Source organism: Lagenorhynchus albirostris, chromosome 19, assembly GCF_949774975.1.
Source record: "Lagenorhynchus albirostris chromosome 19, mLagAlb1.1, whole genome shotgun sequence".
Classification (NCBI taxonomy): domain Eukaryota; kingdom Metazoa; phylum Chordata; class Mammalia; order Artiodactyla; family Delphinidae; genus Lagenorhynchus; species Lagenorhynchus albirostris.
The window spans coordinates 15565894-15588856 of NC_083113.1; the positions used below are offsets into that span (position 1 = coordinate 15565894).

At 36.7% G+C, this 22963-nt stretch overlaps 1 protein-coding gene and 1 long non-coding RNA gene across 5 annotated transcripts; one reads left to right on the top strand and one right to left on the bottom strand.

The window, feature by feature from the left end:
* Positions 1-1310: 1310 nt before the first annotated feature.
* LOC132510375 (zinc finger protein 570) lies at positions 1311-22842 on the bottom strand. Of its 4 annotated transcripts, none has more exons than XM_060132374.1 (5): positions 22724-22812; positions 21779-21853; positions 17744-17870; positions 17319-17414; positions 1311-5014 (listed from the first exon to the last, which is right to left on the bottom strand). In XM_060132374.1, the coding sequence occupies exons 2-5, from the start codon at positions 21809-21811 to the stop codon at positions 3660-3662; spliced, it is 1611 nt and encodes a 536-aa protein (XP_059988357.1). In that variant the 5' UTR covers positions 21812-21853; positions 22724-22812; the 3' UTR covers positions 1311-3659. The 4 variants fall into 4 exon arrangements, with proteins under 4 accessions (XP_059988357.1, XP_059988358.1, XP_059988360.1 ...); XM_060132375.1 differs by lacking the exon at positions 22724-22812 and adding an exon at positions 22626-22717; XM_060132377.1 differs by lacking the exon at positions 21779-21853 and having other exon boundaries at positions 22724-22842.
* LOC132510395 (uncharacterized) lies at positions 19411-22084 on the top strand. Its single transcript, XR_009537299.1, has 3 exons — positions 19411-19486; positions 20738-20864; positions 21974-22084. It is a non-coding gene; the product is annotated as an uncharacterized LOC132510395 (long non-coding RNA).
* Positions 22843-22963: the final 121 nt, after the last annotated feature.

Genomic DNA, 22963 nt, shown 5'->3' on the forward strand with positions numbered 1-22963 from the left:
AATTGGGTTCCTTGGTATTTACCCAAAGAATCTGAAAACTTATGTACACACAAAAACCTGCACATAGATGTTTAGAGCAGCTTTATTCATAATTGCCAAAACTTGGAAGCAACAAAGATGTCTTTTGGCGGGTGAATGAATAAACAAACTGTGGTACATCCTGCCAGTGGAATATTATTCAGTGCTAAGAAGAAATTAGTTATCAAGTTATGCAAAGACATGAAAGAAATTTAAATTCATATTACTAAGTGAAAGCAGTCAGTCTGAAAAGGCTACATACAGTATGATATCAACTATACAACATTCTGGAAAAGGCAAAACGAAGGACACAACAAAAAACTTATTGTTGCCAGTGGTTAGTGGGCAGGGATAAATAAATGGAACACAGGGAATTTCGGGGCAGTGAAACTACTCTATATATTATAATGGTGGATTTGTGTCATCATAACGTTATCCAAACACATACAATAAAAAATACCAAGAGTAAACTCTAATGTAAACTCTGGACTTTGGGTGATAATATGCCAATGTAGGTTCATCACCTATAACAAATGTACCACTCTAGTGGGGAATGTTGATAATGGGGGAAGCTAAGCGTGTGTGGGGGTGGGGGGTCATATGAAAAAAATCTCTGTACCTTTCACTCAATTTTGATGTGAACCTAAAACTTCTCTAAAACATAAAGTCTATTTTTTTAAAAGGAGAATGAAGTACTGATACATGCTACAACATGGATTTTGAAAACATTATGCTAATGGAAAGAAGTCAGTCATAAAACACAACATATTGTATAATCCCATTTATGTCCAGGATAGTCAAATTCATAGAAGCAGAAAGTAGATTAGCAGTTGCCAGGGCCTGGAGTGGTTGGGGGGAAATAGCGAGTGATTGTTAATCATACTGATGGTAAGATGTAGTACATACAAATGGTAACTATGTGAGGTGATGGATGTGTTAATTAGCTTGATTGTGGTTATCATTTCAGTGTATAAATATATGAAAACATGTTGTACACCTTAAATATATATAATTTTAATTTGTCAATCCTACCTCAATAAAGCTGGGGGAAAAAAGGAATGATGGGGGAAGAAAATGCAGTAAGTAGGATATAAAACTCTCAGCGTAAAAATATAGTCATTCTCAAAACTCTGATGCCTGGAAGGATAGTCACCAAATTGTTAACAGTGATTGCATCTGGAAGGCAATTGTATACGAGCTTCTTTCTGAAGAAAATGGTGACTATGGATTGGATGAATGGTGAATATGGCATGCCTGAGGTATAGTGAAGGAATAACTGACAAAAGCAAACATTACTTAAATTTTTTTAATTATGAAATAGTTTAAACATATAGAAAGATACAGAGAATAAAAACCCACAACCATCAATTTAGAACTGGCCAGTTATTTTTTAAAGAAATTAATGATTAAAAGATACCTCCCTTTGCATCCTTTCCTCAATCTCATTTTTCTCCCTCCCCAGAGGTCATCACAATTTGATGATTATTTCCATAAATGTTATTACACTATTTCCATATGGTATTTAGCCATGAAAAATATACATAGTGTTGATTTGCATGTTTTCAAACTTTATATAAATAAGTGGAACCATATCACACAAAATACTCTCTAGTTCGATTTCAATAGTTTCTGAGATGTATCCATATTGATAAAAGTATCTCTAGTTCATTAATTTCAATTCTTATTTAAACCCTAATGATTGTTTTGCTTACCCTAAACTTTTCATTTTCACAAACAACACTGAAGTGGGTCTTCATGTACATCTCCCTGAACACATAAGGAGAGGCTCTGTAGAGGTTTAAGTGTGGAATTGCTGGGTCAAAGAGTATCCACATCTTCAACTTTACTAGATAGTGATACATTATTCTTTTTAAAAAACTATTTTCAACTGCACTGTATGAATATTCCTATTGCTCCACATCTTCCCAGTAATAGGTACTGTGATGCTTTTTTTAATGTGATGATTTTGAAATAGTTCATTTTATTTTTTTCCCTTACTGCCATGATATACATTGTCAATTATTTTACTACTCCCAAATCCATCCTTTCTCTACAGGTATAAACCAACTTTATCATATGCAAAATTTCTACAAATAGATTAGATTCGATAATTTTCTTGTTCTTTAGAATTCACACTTCATAGATGAATTTCAAAACAAAGCTGTGAAATTAAAGGGCAAAAAGGCCCATTGAGGAATTTTGCTTGGAACTGCAGTGAAGTTGTAAATTAGGAGTAACTGATAACTTTTGTTATTGAGTCTCTTCAGCCTAGGCTATATAATACCCTTCAATTTATTTTATTGTTCTTCAGTTTTCTGGGCCTAGAAAATCTATTGTTTTAACTCCATGAGGACATGGTCTTTGTATTGATCATGTTATCTCCTCATGTCTAAATCAGTGTGTGGCAAACAATACTCAAAATTCACTGAATGAAAGTATATATATGCATGTGTGTATATATATAAATGTAGTCAAACTACATTTGACTGTAGTTTTCTTTCCTCAGTCCCCTTTTGGTTTCAATTTTATAATCACTTGATAAAAATTTATATACTTTTTCTATGGGATGAAACAGTTTAAATGCTTTTGAAATCACCTAGATTCACCCATTCAATTACCTGGGATTGATGTCTTTTTATGCTACAGTATAAATTTCTGTTTATTGGGTTTTTGGAGTTAATTGCAATACTCTCTGTTCTTTTCTTGATCTAAGTTCTGCATTTTTCTCAGTGAATCTTCATTTTATTTAATTAGTATATCCAATTGTTTCTTTAGAAATCTCCTAAAACTGGTTGTGTTATAGTTCTACTACTTTTGTCTATATCAATTACTCACCTAGCATACAAACACTCCCACATATATTCTAAAGTTTTTAGGTTTCCCCAGTTCTGACCTGCTGCTTCCCATGATGTTCTGCTTTATCCACTAAGGAATCTTGTTTTAGCTGTAAGGATTAAATGAGTTAATATATGTTGAGTATGTAGAACAGTGCCTGGTGCAAAGTAGGCACTCAATGCATGTTAGCTATTATTATTAAATTGAATATCTGCTATATTTGATGTACTATGTTAAGTACTCTGCATGCAAATTTTTTACTTAATATGCACCAATCTACAATAGACACTATTTCATTTAATACTCACATTTTTACAATACAGTATCCTTTATTATCCCTATTTTAAGAATTAAAGAAAACCCTGAGGTTTAGATAAGTCAAGCAAGTTACTCAAAATCACACAATGCTACAGTAGTGGTAGAGCTATGATTTTCCAGAATCTAAGCTCTTAGACCTGGGAAGTGCCTAGTGCCCAGAGAGACTGGAATAAAATAAGGCTGAAAGGTATCTAAGAACCAGATAATGAAGCTCCTCATAGACAGTTTTAAAGACTGTGGATGCTAGCTTAAGAACAACAGCAAGCCAAAAAAACTTTTAACTGGAGGCAGTGATGTGTGTATTCTTACACTTGAAAAAGATCAGTTTGGGTGCATGGTGGAAAATGAATTTAAGGGGACCAAATGTTGATACAGGAAGACCTGTTAGAAAGCTATAGAGTGATCCAGGTGAGATGAATCTTAGACAAGGATGACAACATTAGAGATGGAGAAAAGAGTATAAATTCCAGAAGTATTTTTGAGATAGTCTACAGGACTTGGTGATTGACTGGATTGGGTGGTGACAGTGACTCCCCAAAATGGATTCTCTGATGATGAGCAAGGTGTGCATGCTGTCTGAAGGTTTTCTTGCATTCCTTACATTCATAGGGTCTCTCTCCAGTATGGATTCTCTGATGTTGGGCAAGGGACCCACAGTAACTAAAAGCCTTTCCACAAACATTACATTCGTAAGGCTTCTCTCCAGTATGAACTCTCTGATGTTGAGTAAGGGATGAATCATTGCTAAAAGCCTTCCCACATTTAATACATTCATAGGGTTTCTCTCCAGTATGAACTCTCTGATGTTGAGCAAGGTAGGCAATCTGGCTGAATGCTTTCCTACATTGCTGACACTTATAAGGTTTTTCTCCAGTATGAATTCTCTGATGTTGAGCAAGGTGTGAATTCTGGCTGAAAGCCTTCCCACATTCCTTACATTCATAGGGTCTCTCTCCAGTATGTATTCTCTGATGGACAGTAAGGTATGCACGAAGGCTAAACGCTTTCCCACAGACATTACATTCATAAGGTTTCTCACCAGTATGAACTCTCTGGTGTTGGGCAATAGATGATCTATTGCTAAATGCTTTCCCACATTCAATACATTCATAGGGTTTCTCTCCAGTATGAACTCTCTGATGTTGAGCAAGGTAAGCAAACTGGCTGAAGGCTTTCCTACACACTTTGCATTCATAAGGTTTTTCTCCAGTATGAACTCTCAGATGTTGAACTAGGTGTGCATTCTGACTGAAGGCTTTCCTACATTCCTTACATTCATAGGGTTTCTCTCCAGTATGAATCCTCTGATGTTGAACAAGATTTGATCTCTGGCTGAAGGCTTTCCCACATTCTATACATTGATAGGGTTTCTCTCCAGTATGAATTCTTTGATGAAGAGTAAGGGATGAGCTCTGACTGAAGACTTTTCCACAGTCATTACATTTCAAAAGTTTCTTCTCTGTATAGATACTCTTGGGCTTAATAGCCATTAATCTTTTTTTAAAGCTTTTATGTGTGTTATGTTTATGTACTTTCTCCTCTTTGGGGATTATCTGTTGTGTATGAAGTAGTGTGCTGGGATGGAAACTTCCCCAAGTTTTGTTATATTCTTGTCCTCTTTCATCAACAGGGGCTTCTTCGTGAGTGATTGTCTTTTCCTTGAAACATGCCTTCTGATTCACTGGTTGCCTCTCAAAGTGGCCCTCACATTTCCATTCTTCTTTCAATCTGGAGTACTCAAGGCCACAGCTTGTAAGTGTTTCTATTACTTTCTGAGATGATCGCACTTGATAAATGTCCTGCTTTGGGGTTAACTCTTCAGTCTCACACACAGATTCCCAGTCTGAAAAATAATAAGAAAAAAAATGTCTACTCTATTATGTACCAGAAAGTACATTTATGAAAGTAGTTCTGAAGTGTGTAAGAACAGAAACTGAAAATAGATCATAGAGAAACTTGAGGAGGAATGATTAAAATTATAAGAAAATCAATAAGGTAAATCTCAGGTCAAAAAGGACTTATGTAGATGACTGGACTCAGTTATAATTTTATGCATGTATGAATAATACAGGAACTGAAATAATCTCCATTTTTATAGTTACTTCTTTCAAGAACATTTATTGAAACTTGTACCAGGTACAAGGTTCTATATGCTTTCATATTGGAGTAAATGAAGATCCTTACCTTCATGGATCTTATGTTCTTGGGGGAGACAGAAAATAAATGCTAAATAAGTAAATTTTATTGTATGTTAGAAGGTACTAAGTGCTATAGAAAAAGAAAAGCAGGGTAAGAGAGATCAGGAGTGTTGGTGAAGTCAAAGTAGGAATCATTAATAAGTTAACCTTAAAGCAGGACTTCCCTGGTGGCACAGTGGTTAAGAATCTGCCTGCCAATGCTGGGGACATGGGTTCGACCCCTGGTCCAGGAAAATCCCACATGCCGCAGAGCAACTAAGCCCATGCATCACAACTACTGAACCCACATGCCACAACTACTGAAGCCTGCATGCCTAGAGCCCGTGCTCCACAACAAGAGAAGCCACTGCAATGAGTAGCCCATGCACTGCAACAAAGAGTAGCCCCAACTTGCCACAACTAGAGAAAGCCCATATGCAGCAACGAAGACCCAACTCAGCCAAAAACAAACAAACAAACAAAAAATTAAAGCAAAGATTTGAAGGAAGTGAAAAAGTTAGTTACTTAGATATTTAAAGAAAGGACATCCTGGGCAGAAGAAACAGCCTAAAAGTAGAAGCATGTTTGGATTGTTTGAGGAATAGCAAGGCGGCCACTGTGGCTGGAGAGGACTGAGTAGTAGGAGATGAAGTCAGGGGGTAAAGGATAATCAGATTATTAAAGCTTTATAGGGCACCTAAGAAATTTGGTTTTACTCTGAGTGAGATAGAGAGCCACTGAAGTGGTGTGAGTACAGAAGTGATATCTAGTTATGATTTAATGAAAATATTGGAAGGTGGAAAGCAAGGGGAGAAGGAAGGGGACCTACTATTATAGCAATCAGTGTGAGAAATGATAATGATTCAGACCAGAGAGATATCAGTGGAGGTATACAGAGGTGGTCAGATTCTAGGTATATTTTATAGGAAAAGCCAGGAGAATATACCAACAGATTGGATACAAAATGTAATAGAAAGAGATGAGACAAGCATGTCTTCAAAGTTTATGGTCTGAACAATGGAAGGATGGAATAGCCATCAACATTGATGGGAAAAGCTATGGGTACAGCAAGCTTAGGTAGTGAGGTATAGAAGATCCAGAGTTCAGATTTAAACATCATAAACTTAATATGTCTTTTAGACTTTGAAATGGAAATGTTGAGAAGGCAGATGGACACATGATACTAAGTTTAAGGTAGAGGTCTAGGATAAGGGGTTGTTATCCAAAATATATAAATAGCTCATACAACTCAATATCAAAATAAACAACTCGATTAAAAAACGTGCAGAAGAACTTCTTTTCCAAAGAAGACATACAGATGGCCAACAGGCACATGAAAAGAAGTTCAACATCACTAACCATTAGAGAAATGCAAATCAAAACCACAGTGAGATATCACCTCACACCTGTCAGAATGGCTATCATCAAAAAGACCACAAATAACAAATGTTGGTGAGGATGTGGAAAAAAGTGAACCCTCCTACACTGTTGGTGGGAATGTAAATTGGTGCAGCCACTGTGGAAAACAGTACAGAGGTTCCTCAGACAACTAAAAACAGAGCTACCATACGATCCAGGAATACCACTCCTGGTTATGTATCCGAAGAAAATGAAAACACTAATAAAAAAGATATATGCACTCCAATGTTCAGAGCAGCATTATTTACAATAGCCAAGATATGGAAGCAAACCAAGTATCCATCAACAGATGAACAGATAAAGATGTGGTATATATATACTGATACAATAGAATATTACTCAGTCATAAAAAATGAAATTTTGCCATTTGCAACAACATGGATGGACCTGGAGGGTATTAGGCTTAGTGATAAGTCAGACAGAGAAAGACAAATACTGTATGTTATCACTTATACGAGGAATCTAAAAAATAAAACAAACAAATGAATATAACAAAACAGACTCACAGATACAGAGAACAAACTAGTAGTTACCAGTGAGGAGAGGGAAGCAGGGAGAGAAAAGATAGGGGTAGAGGATTTAGAGGTACAAACTACTATGTATAAAATAAATAAGCTACAAGGATATATTGTACAGCACAGGGAATAGAGCCAATATTTTATAATTATATAAATGGAGTATAATCTATAAAATTTTTTAAAAAGTTTATGTATTTATTTGTTTATTTTTGGCTGTGTTGGGTCTTTGTTGCTGCATGCAGTCTTTCTCTAGTTGTGGTGAGTGGGGGCTACTCTTCATTGCAGCATGTGGGCTTCTCATTGCAGTGGCTTCTCTTGTTGCGGAACACAGGCTCTAGGCGCGTGGGCTTCAGTAGTTGTGGCACGCGGCTCAGGAGTTGTGGCTCATGGGCTCTAGAGTGCAGGCTCAGTAGTAGTGGTGCACAGGTTTAGTTGCTCTGTAGCATGTGGCATCTTCCCGGACCAGGGCTCAAACCCATGTTCCCTGCATTGGCAGGCGGATTCATAACCACTGCGCCATCAGGGAAGCTCCTCTATATAATTTTTTAATCACTATGCTGTACACCTGAAACTAATATAATATCGTAAATCAACTATTATTCAGAAAAAAAAAAAAAGAGAAGTCTGGACTAGAGATTTTTAAATTGGGAGTTGCCAGCATATAGATGGTATTTAAAGAGACTAAATTACTAACAGAATGAGTGTAGATAGCAGAGAAAGGAGCAAGGAGTGAACCCTGGAGCACTCCGACATTAAGATATTAAGGAAAAGAGAAGAAACCCAAAGAGATTAAGAAGGACAAATGTAAGCAAGAAAAAATCAGGGCTGAGAACATTAATACCACATGATATTAAAGGTTATAATAAAAATCAACTTGTTCAATGATTTATACTGAAGAAGTATAAAATACACTTTCACAGTAACATACACAGTTTGGAATATATTATTAAGAAATGTCACAAAGGGGATTCCCTGGCAGTCCAGTGGTTAAAGGCTCTACGCTTTAACTGCTGAGGGCACAGGTTCAATCCCTGGTCAGGGAACTAAGATCCCCCAAGCCGCGTGGTGTGCCCCCCCCCCAAAAAAAGACAGCTAGTAATAGTAACCATTAATAAGAACTATCTTTCTTTATATACAAAGTATACGTTGGGACTTGCAAAATACCACATATGAATAATTAGATAAATAAAAGAATAGAATATAGAATAGAATATAAAAGCTATGGGGGAAATTACTGTACTATTTATACTTCTTTTTTTCAAATAAGAATATTATTTTGCAATTTTAGAATCAATTTTAAAAAACAATAGAAGAAAGCATAAAGAAAATAATTAGTCTCAGAGGATATCTTTAACATTGACAACAACAACAACAACAATGAAGAGGGAAAAAACCCTAGAAATAAACTTTATAAGAAAGGAACAAAAGCTTTACAATTCTGATGGACCACCCCAAAAAATTTGAATAAAGGGAGAAGATACACACTTTGCTTTTGTATATGAGGAACCAACAATGTAAAGCCACAAAGTCTGACTAAATTTACCTATTATGTCCGTTCAATTACAGTCAGAACCTATTGTGATTTCTTAAAAGAACTGTGCAATAAAGAATTTGGCAGACCTTTGTCCCTATTTCCCAGGAGGTAACCTCTAAGCCATCTAAACTCCTGGAAGGAGTGTCTTTGTTATTCATGGTGAGCCCTTTGGACTACACCTGATGGTTAATACTAGTAAGGTGACTCATGATGAGCCCCTAGATAGTTTTTGCTAATGAGATAGATGACTCAGGCTGGAGGCTAACCATGCTGGAAAGACGAACCATATGATTAAAGGGTTGGAGCTTTGAGCCACCATGATATCAGTCTGACTTTTGGGAAAGGAAGGAAGGTTGGAGATTGAGTCATGTTGGGTAATGATTCACTCAATCATGCCTACATAATGAAACAAAACAAACAAACTCTGGACACTGAAGCTTGCGAGAGCTTCCCTGGTTGGTAATATCCTTTTGAATATTGAGATGCCTGGTGGGCCCTCAGGACAACAGAAATTTCACATTTGCAACTCTCCCAGCCCTCACCCTTGGTGTTTCTCCTTTCGGCTAGTTCTGATTTGTAGTCTTTGTTACAGTAAAGCTGTAATGATAATATATAGCTCTTGCTCTGAGTACTGTGAGTCATTCTAGTAAATTATTAAACCTGAGGGTGACTGTAGGCACTCCCAAACATGTAGCCAGTGGGTCACAAATGAGGGTGGCCCTGAGGATCCCCTAACTTGCAGCTGGTGTTTGAAATAAGCACAATCTTGTGGAATGCTGTCCTCTCAGATTTTGCAGTTTGGCAAACTCACTGCAAGAAAAAAAAAATTTTTTTTTTTTAAGGAATTCCCTGGCAGTCCAGTGGTTAGGACTCGGCACTTTCACTGCGTTGGGCCCGGGTTCAATCCCTGGTTGGGGAACTAAGGTCCCACAAGCTGTGTGACATGGCCAAAAAAAAACAAAAGCACCATGAATAAAAAAAAAAATTTTTTTTTAAATCCTAACATTCATCAAGAAAATAAACATGAATCCTGGATAAACTATATGTTAGCCATAAAACAAGTCTTAATAAATTTCAAAAGATTGAAATCAAATTAACTATCTTTTTTAATCATAATGGAATGAAACTAGAAATCAATAGCAAAAGAAAAATTGGAAAATCCACACACATGTGGAAATTAAACAACACACACTTAAACAACCAATGGGTCAAAGAAGAAATCACAGAAGAGTTTAAAAATATCTTAAGACAAATGAAAATAAAAATATGACATACCAAAATTTATGGGATGCATCAGAAGCAGTGCTAAGAGGGAAATTTATAGCTGTGAAGGTTTACATCACAAAAAAAGAAAGATCTCAAATCAACAATATTAACAAACTAGAAAAAGAGCAAACTAAGCCAAATCTAGAAGAAAGAAGATAATAAAGATTTAAGCAGAGATAAACCAGACAGAGAATTAAAAAAGCAATAGAATCAACTAAACCAAGAGTTGTTTTTTCAATAAGATCGACAAAACTGCTGAACCTTTAATAAGACTAAGAAAAAAGAGCAGTTCAACTAAAGTCAGAAATGATTCTAGCCAGAGCAATCAGGCAAGAAAAACAAATAAAAAACATCCAAATTAGAAAGGAAGAAATAAAATTGTTTCTGTTTGTAGACAACATGATCTTACATGTAGAAGTCCTAAACACTCCACAAAAGAAAAACAAACACCTGTTATAACTAACAAATTCAGCACAGTAGAAGAATACAAAGTCAACACACAAAAATCAGTTGCATTTCTATACACTAACAATGAACAATCTGAAAAGAAAATTAAGAAAACAACTCCATTTACAATAGCATCAATAAAGAATAAAGTATTTAGGAATTAATCAAGAATGTGAAAGACTTCTACAATGAACATTACAAAACATTACTGAAAGAAATTAAAGATATAAATAAATGAAGAGGGGCTTCCCTGGTGGCGCAGTGGTTGAGATTCCGCCTGCCGATGCAGGGGATGTGGGTTCGTGGCCCAGTCTGGGAGGATCCCACGTGCTGCGGAGCAGCTGGGCCCATGGGCCATGGCTGCTGGGCCTGCACATCCAGAGCCTGTGCTCCGCAATGGAAGAGGCCACAGCAGTGAGAGGCCCATGTACCGAAAATAAAAAATAATTTAAAAAATAAAATAAATGAAGACATTCTGTGTTCATGGATTAGAAGTTAATTAGAATTTAATTAGAAGGGGTTAAAATCCAGAAGTTAATTAGAAGTTAAGATGTCTAAACTACGCAAAACTATCTAGAGATTCAATGTAATACCTATCAAAATCCCAATGCTTTTTCCAGAAACAGAAAAATTGATCCAAAAATTCATATGTAATCTCAATGGACCCTGAATAGTCAAAAGAATCTTGAAAAGGAAGAAGAAAGTTGGAGGTCTCACACTTCCTGGTTTCAAAACTTATTACAAAGCTACAGTACAGTGTGGTGTGACATGAAGATAGATATATATATATAGATATATATACTGATGGAATAGAAAACAGAGAGCTCAGAAATAAACCCTCATATATATGGTCAAATGACTTTTCACAAGCATGCCAAGACCATTCCATGGAGAAAGGACAGGTTTTTCAATAAATGGCGCTGGAAAAATTAAATATCCACATGCAAAACAAAGAAGTTGTCACACCATATACAAAAATTAACCCCAAATGGATCAAAGACTTAAACCTAAAACTTAACACTAAAATAATCTTAGAAGGAAACATAGGGAAAAATCTTCATGACATTATAATCGGCAATGATTTCTTGGTTATGATACCAAAAGCACAGGCAAGAAAAAAGTAGACAAATTGGAGTTCATGAAAATTAAAGACTTCTGTGCATCAAAGGACATAATCAGCAGAGTGAAAAGGCAACCCACGGATAGAATGGGAGAAAATATTTACAAATCATGTATCTGAAAAGGGGTTAATATCCAGAGTACATAAAGAACTCCTAAAACTCAACAAGAACACAATTAGATTATCAGACTGGACAAAAAAATGTTTAGCTATATACTGTTCACAAAAAGAACACATAGAAAGTAAGAGAGTAAAGGGGTGGGAAAAACTAAACTAAGGAAATATTAACAAAAGAAGGCTAATATAGTTATATTAATATTAAGCTAAATAGTTAAGGGAAGAATCATCACTAGATTTAAAGAGTAACAATAATATAAGAATTCACCAGAAAGATAATCCCCCAAACGTATCACCTTATAAAACACTTTCAAAATACTGCTCAAAGATATTTTTTTTTAAAATCCATAAAGACACAGAAGAGTTGACCAGCACAATTAATGAGCTTAATCCAATGAACATATATAAAGTGCTGTACTCCACAAGCAGCACACAGATATTCTCCAGAACACACAGTATATTTACCAAAATTAACCCCTAAGATGTAAAAGAGGTTTCAAAGTATTTCAAAGAATGCATGTTAACTAGACCGTATCCTCCAATCACAATGTAGTTAAACCAAACAAAAACCTTCAATTTGCAACTTAAAGCTTCCAAATAATTCACAGTCAAGAAAAAAAAATCAATGGAAATTAGAAAATGTTAAGATATACAATGATAAAAATGTTACATATCAAAATATGTGAACTATATTCCTAATATAGTCTTAAATGCTTATAATAGAAAAGAGAAAGCCTCAAAAACACTGAATTATCTAAGTTTAAAAGCCAGCAAAAAAGAGAGAGAAAATAGCATAAAAAATATAGGAGGAATAAAATAGTAGAGGAGAAATACATGAAAAAATTTTAAAAATAAATTAGAGAGAATCAGTGAAGTAAAAAATGTCTGAAAACATTAATAAGTTGAAAGATTTGTTTCTCCCTTTTTAGAAGGAAAAAGAGGTCATATTTACATATACTACCAACTTCAGATAAGAGAAAATAATGAATAATTTTATCTAATAAATTTTAAAACTTATATGAGAATTATAAATTTTTAGAAAAAAACCATAACTCCATGACTATAAGAAGAATAAAAAACACAAAATCTTATAACAGAAATTGAATTAATAGTTTAAATTCTTTTCACACACAAAAAATCCCAGGCCAAGATGAACAAAGTTCTACCAAACATTCAAAAGACAAATTTGTAAAATTTTACCCAAATTCTTCTAAGGAAGAAAAAGAGGAATACTCACCAACAGATTTTATGAAACTAGGACAATCCTGATTCCAAAATCTGACAAGAAGAGTACATGAAGGGAAAAACTGAAGGCCAACCTCATTGACAAACATAGATACAAAATAACTAAACAAAATATTGGCAAATAGCAGCTAGCTATGAATGGAAAAGATGAAGATGGGTTTGTCTCAGGAATACAAGATTGGTTCAACATTAAATATGTAATTCACTACATAAACAGATGAAAAAGTAAAAATCATCTAATCATCTACAGTTACAAAAAAACATTAAAACTCAAAAGCTTTACACAAACAAAACTCTAGCAAACAGTAATGAAAGGGTATCTACCAGAAACATTTAAACATCAGAATTATTAATTACAAAATATTAAAGCACTTTCATTGAGACCAGAAGTTGATAAAAATGCCTGCTATCACTACTTTGGTTCATACCATATTGGTGATCTAAGACAGGGTAACAGAAAAAAGAAATTAAGGGTGTAAGAAATTAAAATAAAGGAACTGCCATTATTCACAGACATGCCTGCCCACAGAAAAATCCAAGGAAATCTAAAAATTACTAGTATTAATGGGAGAGCTTGGCAACGTTGCTGGATATAAGGTCAAAGTACAAAAGTTAACTTTATTTCTATGTATGAGCAACAAATTGAAAACACAGACAACATTTAACACAGGAACAAAACTAAAATGCCTAGGAATTAATCTAACAGAAGATGTGCATGTCCTTTATGGAGAAAATTATAAAACACATTTGAAGGAAATTTAAAGACCTAAGTAAATGGAGAGATAAACTACGTTCACAAATAAAAACAAATTCCAAAATTGATATATAGAATAAAATTTGGACCAAAAGCCAATAGCTTTTTGTTGTTTTCTAGTGGAAATTGACCTAAATTTAGTTAGATGGCCAAAGGGCAAACAAGAAATTCTGAAGAACATAAACAAGGTATAGGGACTTACCCTAACAGATATTGAAGTATTACATTAAAATATTTAAGATAGTGTGGTACTGGCGTAAGAAAACAGAGATCAGTGGAATGGAACAGAGCTCAAAATCAGACCCATAAATATACTATAACCTGATATATTAAGAGGTAACATTCAGAACAATAAGCAAAGAGAGCTCATTTCTTCAGTAAATGTCTGAGACATTTGATTTTAGAAATTAAATACTTCAATCTCAAAAATCAATTTCAATTGGATTATGGCCCTAAATGTAAAAGGAAAATCTTTAGAAGACAATTTGAGAACACCCATATGACTTCAGAATATAGAAAGGTTTCTTAAAACAAAATATCAAAATCAAAAACATAAGCTACACAAATCAAAACCACGAGATATCATCTCATACATTTCACAATGGCTATCATTAAAAAGACCACAAATAACAATGTGAAGAAAGGGGAACCCTCTTGCACTGTTGGTGGGAATGTAAATTGGTACAGCCACTATGGAAAACAGTACAGAGTTTCCTCAGAAAACTAAAAATAGAACTACCATATGATCCAGCAATTCCACTCCTGGGTACATATCTGAAGAAAACAAAAACACTAATTCAAAAAGATACATGCACCCCAATGTTCATAGCAGCATTATTTACAACAGCCAAGATATGGAAGCAATCTAAGTGTCCATTAACAGACGAATGGATAAAGATGTGATATATATACCTATATATATATGTATGTGAATATATATAATGGAATACTACTCAGTCATAAAAAGAATGAAATTTTGCCATTTGCGGGTATTAGGCTTAGTGATAAGTCATACAGAGAAAGACAAATACTGTATATTATCACTTATATGTGGAATCTAAAAAATAAAACAAACAAATGGACATAACAAAACAGAAACAGACTCACAGATACAGAGAATGAGCTAGTGGTTACCAGTACAAAGAAGGTATGGGGGAGGGGCAGGATAGTGGTAGGGGGTTAAGAGGTACAAACTACTATGTATAAAATAAATAAGTGGGAATTCCCTGGTGGCCCAGTGGCTAAGACTTGGCGCTTTCACTGCAGTGGGCCTGGGTTCGATCCCTGGTCAGGGAACTAAGATCCCACAAGCCACATGGCACAGCAAAAAATAAATAAATAAGCAACAAGGATATATTGTATAGCACAGGGAATATAGCCAATATTTTATAACTTTAAATAGAGTATAGTCTATAAAAATATCAAATCACTATGTCGTACACCTGAAACTAATATGATATTGTGAATCAACTATACTTCATAAAAAATATATATATTCCCCAAACTGAACAAAAGACTTGAGCAGGCACTTCACAGAAGAGGAAATCAAAATGGCCATTTATATATATAAAAAGATGCCAAATTTTTTTAGTAGTCAAGGAAATTCAGATGACAAGTATAAGGAGATAATATTTCATACCCATCAAAATTGCAAAAAATTTGTCAATTCTGAATGTGGAGCAATGAGTACTCTTACACACAGCTGTTAGCTGTTAGAAATGTAAATTAGTACAAGTAATCTGGAAAGTAAAATAGCATTATGCAGTAAATTCCTGGCTATATTCTCTACATGAACTCCAGCATATGTACACCATCAGTCATGTATAATAAGGTTCATAGCAGTAACATTTATAATAACATAAAACTGAAACAACTCAAATGCCCTTCAATGCATAAATTGTGATTTTTCACAGTGGAATACATTATATTTCAACAGGAAAAAAAAAATTCAATAAAAAATAGTCACTAAAATCAATACGGATGAATCTCAGGAATATAATTTTGAGTTGAAAAAAGTCAGAATTATCTGTATACTATATTTCTAATATATTTCCATATATAAAAAATTGAAAACATGCAAATATAAGTATTTTGTTTAGGGCTATATGGCACCAACAATAAAGAAAAGTCAAGAAATGATAAGCAAAATTGTAGGATAATGGTTACCCTAGTGAGTGGTAGAGATGGTCCAAGAGTAGGGAGTGATATATCGCTAGGCAGGGGCCCTTGAGGGCCTAAAATGGCACTGACAACCTTCTATATCCTAAGTTAAGAAGCAGGTACATTTTTTGTTATATTATTACCTAAAGTACATATTTAGTCTAATATATTTATGTGTGTATGATTTATTTAATAATAATAATTAATAAATAAAATTTAGCCATGTATTCTTTGATACTACAGTTCCATATCAAAATTTTTCCTTAGAAAACTGAACATGAACATAAAAGACTGGGGAGAGGTAGTGGAAGGGGTGGGGATGGGTTGGGGAGTAGTGTTGACAGAGATGTTTACAATGACCCTAATTTTCTTCTGAACTTTAAGTCCTTCATTTCACCTTAATGCTTCCTATGCCTATCTGAAAATCCTTCTTACACCACAAAGCTAACCTCTTAATCTCTTCTCCCTCAAATGTTTTCTAGCTTTTGACCTTTTTTTTTTTGGCCACACCACACCACATGCAGGATCTTAGTTCCCTGACCAGGGATCAAACCCATGCCCCCTGCAGTGGAAGTGAGGAGTCTTAACTACTGGACCATCAGGGAAGTCCCTGACCTGTGTTTTTGTTAAAGACCATCTTCCCAACTAAGCAGACTCCTCTCTCACCTCTCTCTGAGCTTCCTTCATGTCAGCTTTCTTTTCATGTGTGCCATTTTCAGCCATATTTTATCACTGCTACAAGCCTATCAACTATTTGATTATTTACATAAACGTATAATACCCTAGCATCTTGCAAGTACTCTGTTTAAAGTACAAATTCAATAAATGTTGATTAAAGGAATGAATGAACTGACCACTAAGAGAAAAATGAGGCATTTAGAGATAAACTACTACTATTATAATACTAGCAGCTAACAGCTTTTGAGCTCATAATATGAGATAGGAACTGTTGAAAGCACCTTAAAAATATTATCCCATTTTATAGATGACAAAACAAAGGCACAGAGAGGTTAAGTAACTTGCCCAAAGTTCCACTGCATGTAAGTGTCAGGATTTGAACTTGTTACTTCAGTTACAGCTCTTTGTGGTTCATCAAAAGTTCAAAAGTTCATCAGATTAGGAAAAGATTTTTTAAAGACTGGAAGAGGTTTATGAGACTGGGAAGGAAGGGGACTCAGAATAGATAAGAGGGGGCAAAATGTGAAAGGAGAGACAGTTTAGAATATCAACTTTGGGAGAACACACTAAAAGGACTCAAGCTTCTACTAAGACCTAGGACATTTGAGAGGAACATGCCAACAACAAAGAAGAGTGAAGAGGTGTGATACCTTTGAGTCAAGCTGGGCTGTCACCTGCAAAGGTTTTTGCCTGCCTATTCCTCTTCACTCACCTGAGCACAAGTCTTTTGTCAGCTCTCTCTTTACCATCCAGGGCTCCTTCCCTTGTTCCAACAATAATATCACACTTGGTTTAGAAAAGCAAAGTCCTGCATATAAGAAACAGAATTTGGTCATGCTGTGGATATCCCAGAACTCACATCCAATTCTTTGATCATCAGGGAAGAGGGAGCTTGCAGTAAGCCAGAGAAAACTGTGATAAGGACATGTATTCAAAGGACAGGGAAGTTGAAGCTTCCAACACAGATTAATAATAGACCTGTTCACTGCCAACTCCACAAATATTAACCCGTTACTTTGGCACAGGCAGCAGACTTTCAGCCAAGCACTACAGATGCTATCCAAAAATTCACAACAATGGTGGTAGCAAAGTGCCCCTTATGAGTATAAGCTCAATTTTACAAGAAGATATTATTACCCAGTGATACCAAGATCCTGTAGTTCTCCAACATCACATTACTGTACAGATGCCTCTGAGAAGAATTCAGACAATCCCACTCCTCTTGGGAGAAGTCTACAGCCACATCTCTGAAGGTCACCAACTCCTGAAATGAAATAAATAAATGAAGTGAAACAACCTCATCTCTTCCCATACTCACCTCATTCATTCTGCCCCAGGCACACAGGGCTCTCCCATATATTACATTCTCAAATATGTCAATAATGTTCCCCCTCAGGGCTTTTGTGCTTCTCAGATCATTCTGTATATAACAAAAGCAATGCTCTTACCCAAGTTGCCTATTCCCCTAACCCTCCTTATTTTTCTATATGGTACTTATTTTGTTATTTATTGTCTGCTCCCCACCTCCATTAAGATGTAAAGTCCATGAGGGCAGAGTATGTTTTTGTTTTGGTCACTGCTATATACCAGTTATAGAACAGTATCTGGCACACATGAGGCATTCAAATACTTGCTGAATAAACAAAATTAATGAATGAATGCTTTGCAAAGTTCAAGAAGCTATAAGAGGATCAAAAATGAGACCATAAAGTGCTTGCTGTATCTCTGAAAACTGTTCTAGATCAAGCAAAACAAATGATCAATTCCATTAAAATTCAAATACTTTTATAGAGAGTACTTAAAATTTTGTGTAAAGAAATGAGTGTTCCACTCATAATACTGTTTTTTTTTTTTTTTTGCGGCACGCGGGCCTCTCACTATTGTGGCCTCTCCCGTGGCAGAGCACAGGCTCCGGATGCGCAGGCTCAGCGGCCATGGCTCATGGGCCTAGCCGCTCCGCGGCATGTGGGATCTTCCCTGACCGGGGCACGAACCCGCGTCCCCTGCATCGGCAGGCGGACTCGCAACAACTGCGCCACCAGGGAAGCCCCATAATACTGTTTTTGCTTATAGGAGCTGAGTAAAGTTCTTAAAAACTTAGAGCTATGTTATGATTCAGCTGGATTCCAGGTTTCTATAATGTGACCACCTGATGAAAACTAACATACATTATGTGTTTGTGTGTGGGGATGGATACACACACACACACACATACACACTCGTAAATTGTTTTCTTTTCTTACAAAATTAGAAGAGGTGAATCTGTCAAAGCAAGATTTTTAATTGGGCATTTGATACAATTTTGTCATAGTTTAAAAAACTGTCTCTACAAAATAAAAATTCTTAAAGTGTTTTTTCAACACACAGTAACTTTTCTTCTTATTTAATTATATGAAGTCGTTTGTGAATTTCTCTCTCTGCCCTAGCAATAACATCCTTCATATACTGCAGAAACGCTCCTGTTAAGAGTTAGTTTCATGTGGTATACATGCTTCCAAAAATGTTTTCCTTAGCTTACATAAATATGTATAATAAATGTATAAATTTTTTATATACAACATACACATTTTTTCACTGAGTCTTTAATTTATACAATTAAAATAATTACAATGTCAACATAAGGAGCTTAAACTCTAACCTTAAAATATTTGACCTCTAACAAAGAACCTCTTAAAATATTTGAACTCTAACCAAATACTTGGTTTCAAAATCCATTCATAATTATAATCAAACCAGTCTAAAGAAAGTCAACAGTTCCCCTTAACGTTTTTGCCTTACAGAAACATGATTCCCAATAGAGAAGACAACTTTCCCTGAAGCCCTGTCATGTGGTGACTGTCTTATTTCTCACATCCCTTGTACACAGCACATGGAGGTGAGGTAGGTGACCTCTTTGCTCCTTACACTTGTTTCCATACCATTGCCCCACCCTCTTTCCTAAAATATACCTAGTTTTCAACCTCATGAAATCAGGCTATGTCACTATCACTTCTTGTTTCCATTATCTACCAATTCCTCGTAGATGCAAATTCTCTGTCATTACTTGAACACTTCAGCATCTAACTCACTGTTACTCTCTCCAATGGTACTCCCATTAAACGTACGGGAGTACCCATATGTTTCAATATCCATATAAATAACCCTCCCAACAGCCTGGCCTCTCAGTTCTCTGACCCCATCTTCTCCAATAAGCCTGTCTTCCACCCTTCTACAGTCGCTCACTTCATGATCATGCCCTAGACCTTGTCGTTACCAATAAGTACAAAACCCTCCATAATCTCAACTCTCCCACTCTCACTTCTACCTCCTATATTCCAGTTTTTTCCCTCTGGTACCCCAATTAGGATAATTCTTCCACCACACTAGAACCTACAAATCATTGATCTCACCACGTTTTCACTGTTCTTCACTCCCACATACCCTCACTTCCTAGAACAACCATTTGTTATAATCACCCCCACGCATATACCCTCAACTGCCCGGCTCCCTCTCACTTAACTATACTCACCTGGTTAAACCACAGCCATCACTCAGCATACTCTGTTTCTGGAAGCTGCACAGCTGAACTTTGCTAGAGAAATCATGCTAATTGGTCTCACTTTAAATTCATGATCACTAACTTCCAGGGGGCCAAAATGATACATTTCTACCTACATACATGATATATTTCTCTAGTCCATTCATTTCCCCCACCCTCCTAAATGACCATTTGATACTTTCTTCTCTCTCCTCAATCTTCAATACCTCCCCCCCGATCCTTTCTCTCAGCTAAGGATCTTGCTTTGTCTCACTGAAAAAACAAAGCCATTTTAAGAGAATTTCCACAAATTCCCACAACATCTACACATCTACTTGCATCTGGCCCATAAACTCTAACTTGATCCTATTACTATAAATGAACAGCCCACTTTCCTAGCAAAGGCCAAACCCCTCCACTTGTATCCTAGACCTCAGCTGCTCTCAGCTTCGCAAGCAGTGTTCCAGCAATTCCCTCCTCTCTCCTCTTCATCTTCAATTTCCCTTTCTATTGAATCTTTAACATCAGCCCACAGACATATATCCATCTTTTAAAAACCTTGTTGACTACAGTTTCTCCTTCAGTTACCACTCATTTCTCTTCTTCCCTTACAGCTAAACTGTTTTAAAGAGTTGTCTATACTTTCCATTGTTTCTCTCCCTGAAATGAAGAGGAATGACATAATATGACATACGTAACAGGATCACTTTGGCTGCTCTGTTGGGGATAGCAATAATCCAGGTGAGAGATATTGGTTTATACCAGAATAGAAACTGGTGGTAGTAATAAGTGGTCAGATTTTGGATATATTTTGAAGGCAGGACAAACAGAATTTCCTAATGGAAGACTTTTAGCTTGAACATCTTAGATGGGGAAGCATGTAAGAGTTTTCTAATTGATTTTCCTGTTTCTATCCTTGTCCCATTCAGTTTATTTTCAATAGCAGCCAGAGTGATCCTATTAAATGGGAATCAGATCATGCCACTCCTATGCTCCCAAACTTCCAATGGCTCATTTCATTCAGTTTGAGACATCTAAATTTGAGGTATCCATTCCACAACCAAATGAAGATGCTGAGTAGGCAGTTGGATAGATGAGTCTGGATTTCTGGGCTGTATACAATTTGGTAGTTGTTGACATATAAATGGTATATAAAGCCGTGAAACAGAGTGAGATCAACAAAGGAGTGTAGACAGAGCAGAAAAGAAGACTAGGATTAAGCCCTCTTAGTTAATAGGTGCTTAGCAAAAATCTGTTGAATGAATGAACATTTGGACAGAGACCAGAATGAAGAAGTTGGTCTGTATCTGGGGGAACAGCATTCTAGGCAGAGGGAACAGTAAGTGCAAGGCCATGAGTTAAGAATGCACTCAGATCACGACAAGGAAGCTAGTGTGGCTGGAGCCAAGTGAGTGATATACAGAGTGGGAAAAATTAGATGAGGTCAGAGGGTTAGCCAGGGACGAGTTTATGTAGGGCCTTGCAAGCCAAGGCAAGGACTTCAACATTTATCCAGAATCAGGTGGGAATCCATTGGAGGGTTTTAAGAAGTGACATGATTGGTCACCCAGAAAAGTTTCAGCAGAAGGAAAATTAATGTCTGCTTCTTTTGAAAAGCAGGAAAATATTTCAGGAAAGAGAAAACACCAGCTCACCTGGTACATGGCTTTAAGAAGTCCAACAGCCATTCTTTCCTCCCCTTGACTCTTCTCTTAGGAAATGGCAGTGTCCTTAGATGAGTGAGATGGGTAAGAGAACATGAGAAACTAGGCTTTTCTTGCAGCATCCAGAATCACTAGCTTAGAATTTTTCTGCTTCTCTTTCCTCTGTTGCACCCTTCCCTCCAATAGAGAGAAGGCAGAATGGAGACCTAGGAATCTTCTTGCATACAATTTAACCTGTGCCTAAATCACTTCCTAATTTATTATTTTAACAAGAGATTTTCTAGATTTTACAAATAAAAACTCCAAGTAATGTAATCATTTGCATAAAGACACACAGCTAATAAATAACAGCACCGAGATCAGATAAAGGTCTTCCTGATTCCACTTTCCTTCTCCTCTCCAGTAGGTCAGTGGTTCTGAAACTTGGTGGCACACTGGCATCACCTGGTTAGCTTTAATAGATACTGGTGGCACAGAGTCTCACTCAGCGCCCTCCCCCCCCCCGCAAAAAAAAAAAAACACAACATACACTCACAGATTCTTAAAAACTACAGCGCCAACCACCATCTTACACAGATCACAGCGGCCACGGGTACGGGCAGTTTCACACCGTCACCCTCTCCCATAGCCCCCAGCCTCAAATACTAGGGTATCACAACCGGTGATCTCACACTCCAGTCACAAAGAAGCCGAGGATACAGGAACAACGGGAGACAGAGAGTACCCTCCCGCCCCCGCTCACAGTCTCGCCCTCTGTGGCACCAACCATCGACTCACTCGCACCCACAGTCACACAGATACGATGTGTACAGGCACATCGGGTGGCAGGCTCACGCACCGTAAGATCTCAACCCCGTCTCACACGAAGAGTCACACAGAAGGCCCGGGGACCGACGTCAGGGTGACCCACAGGCCGCTCCTCAACCCACTTCCTACCTGCAGAACTGAAGTGCCGGAAGACCAGGTTCAAGCCCGGAAAACTCGGGTAACCTCCTCTCGGGCCCACCTCCTGCCCTGAATCTGAGGGAACCCAGCCTCCGCGGGCCCGGAAAGAAGCGACCGGGCCTCCGGAGGACACAAAGGCGCAGCGGGCCCAGTGCTCGCGGGGGCCACTGGGAAATGTAGTCCTGACCGGAAAAAGGCTCGGCACCCGGGAGCTCAACTCCCACAGCTCAG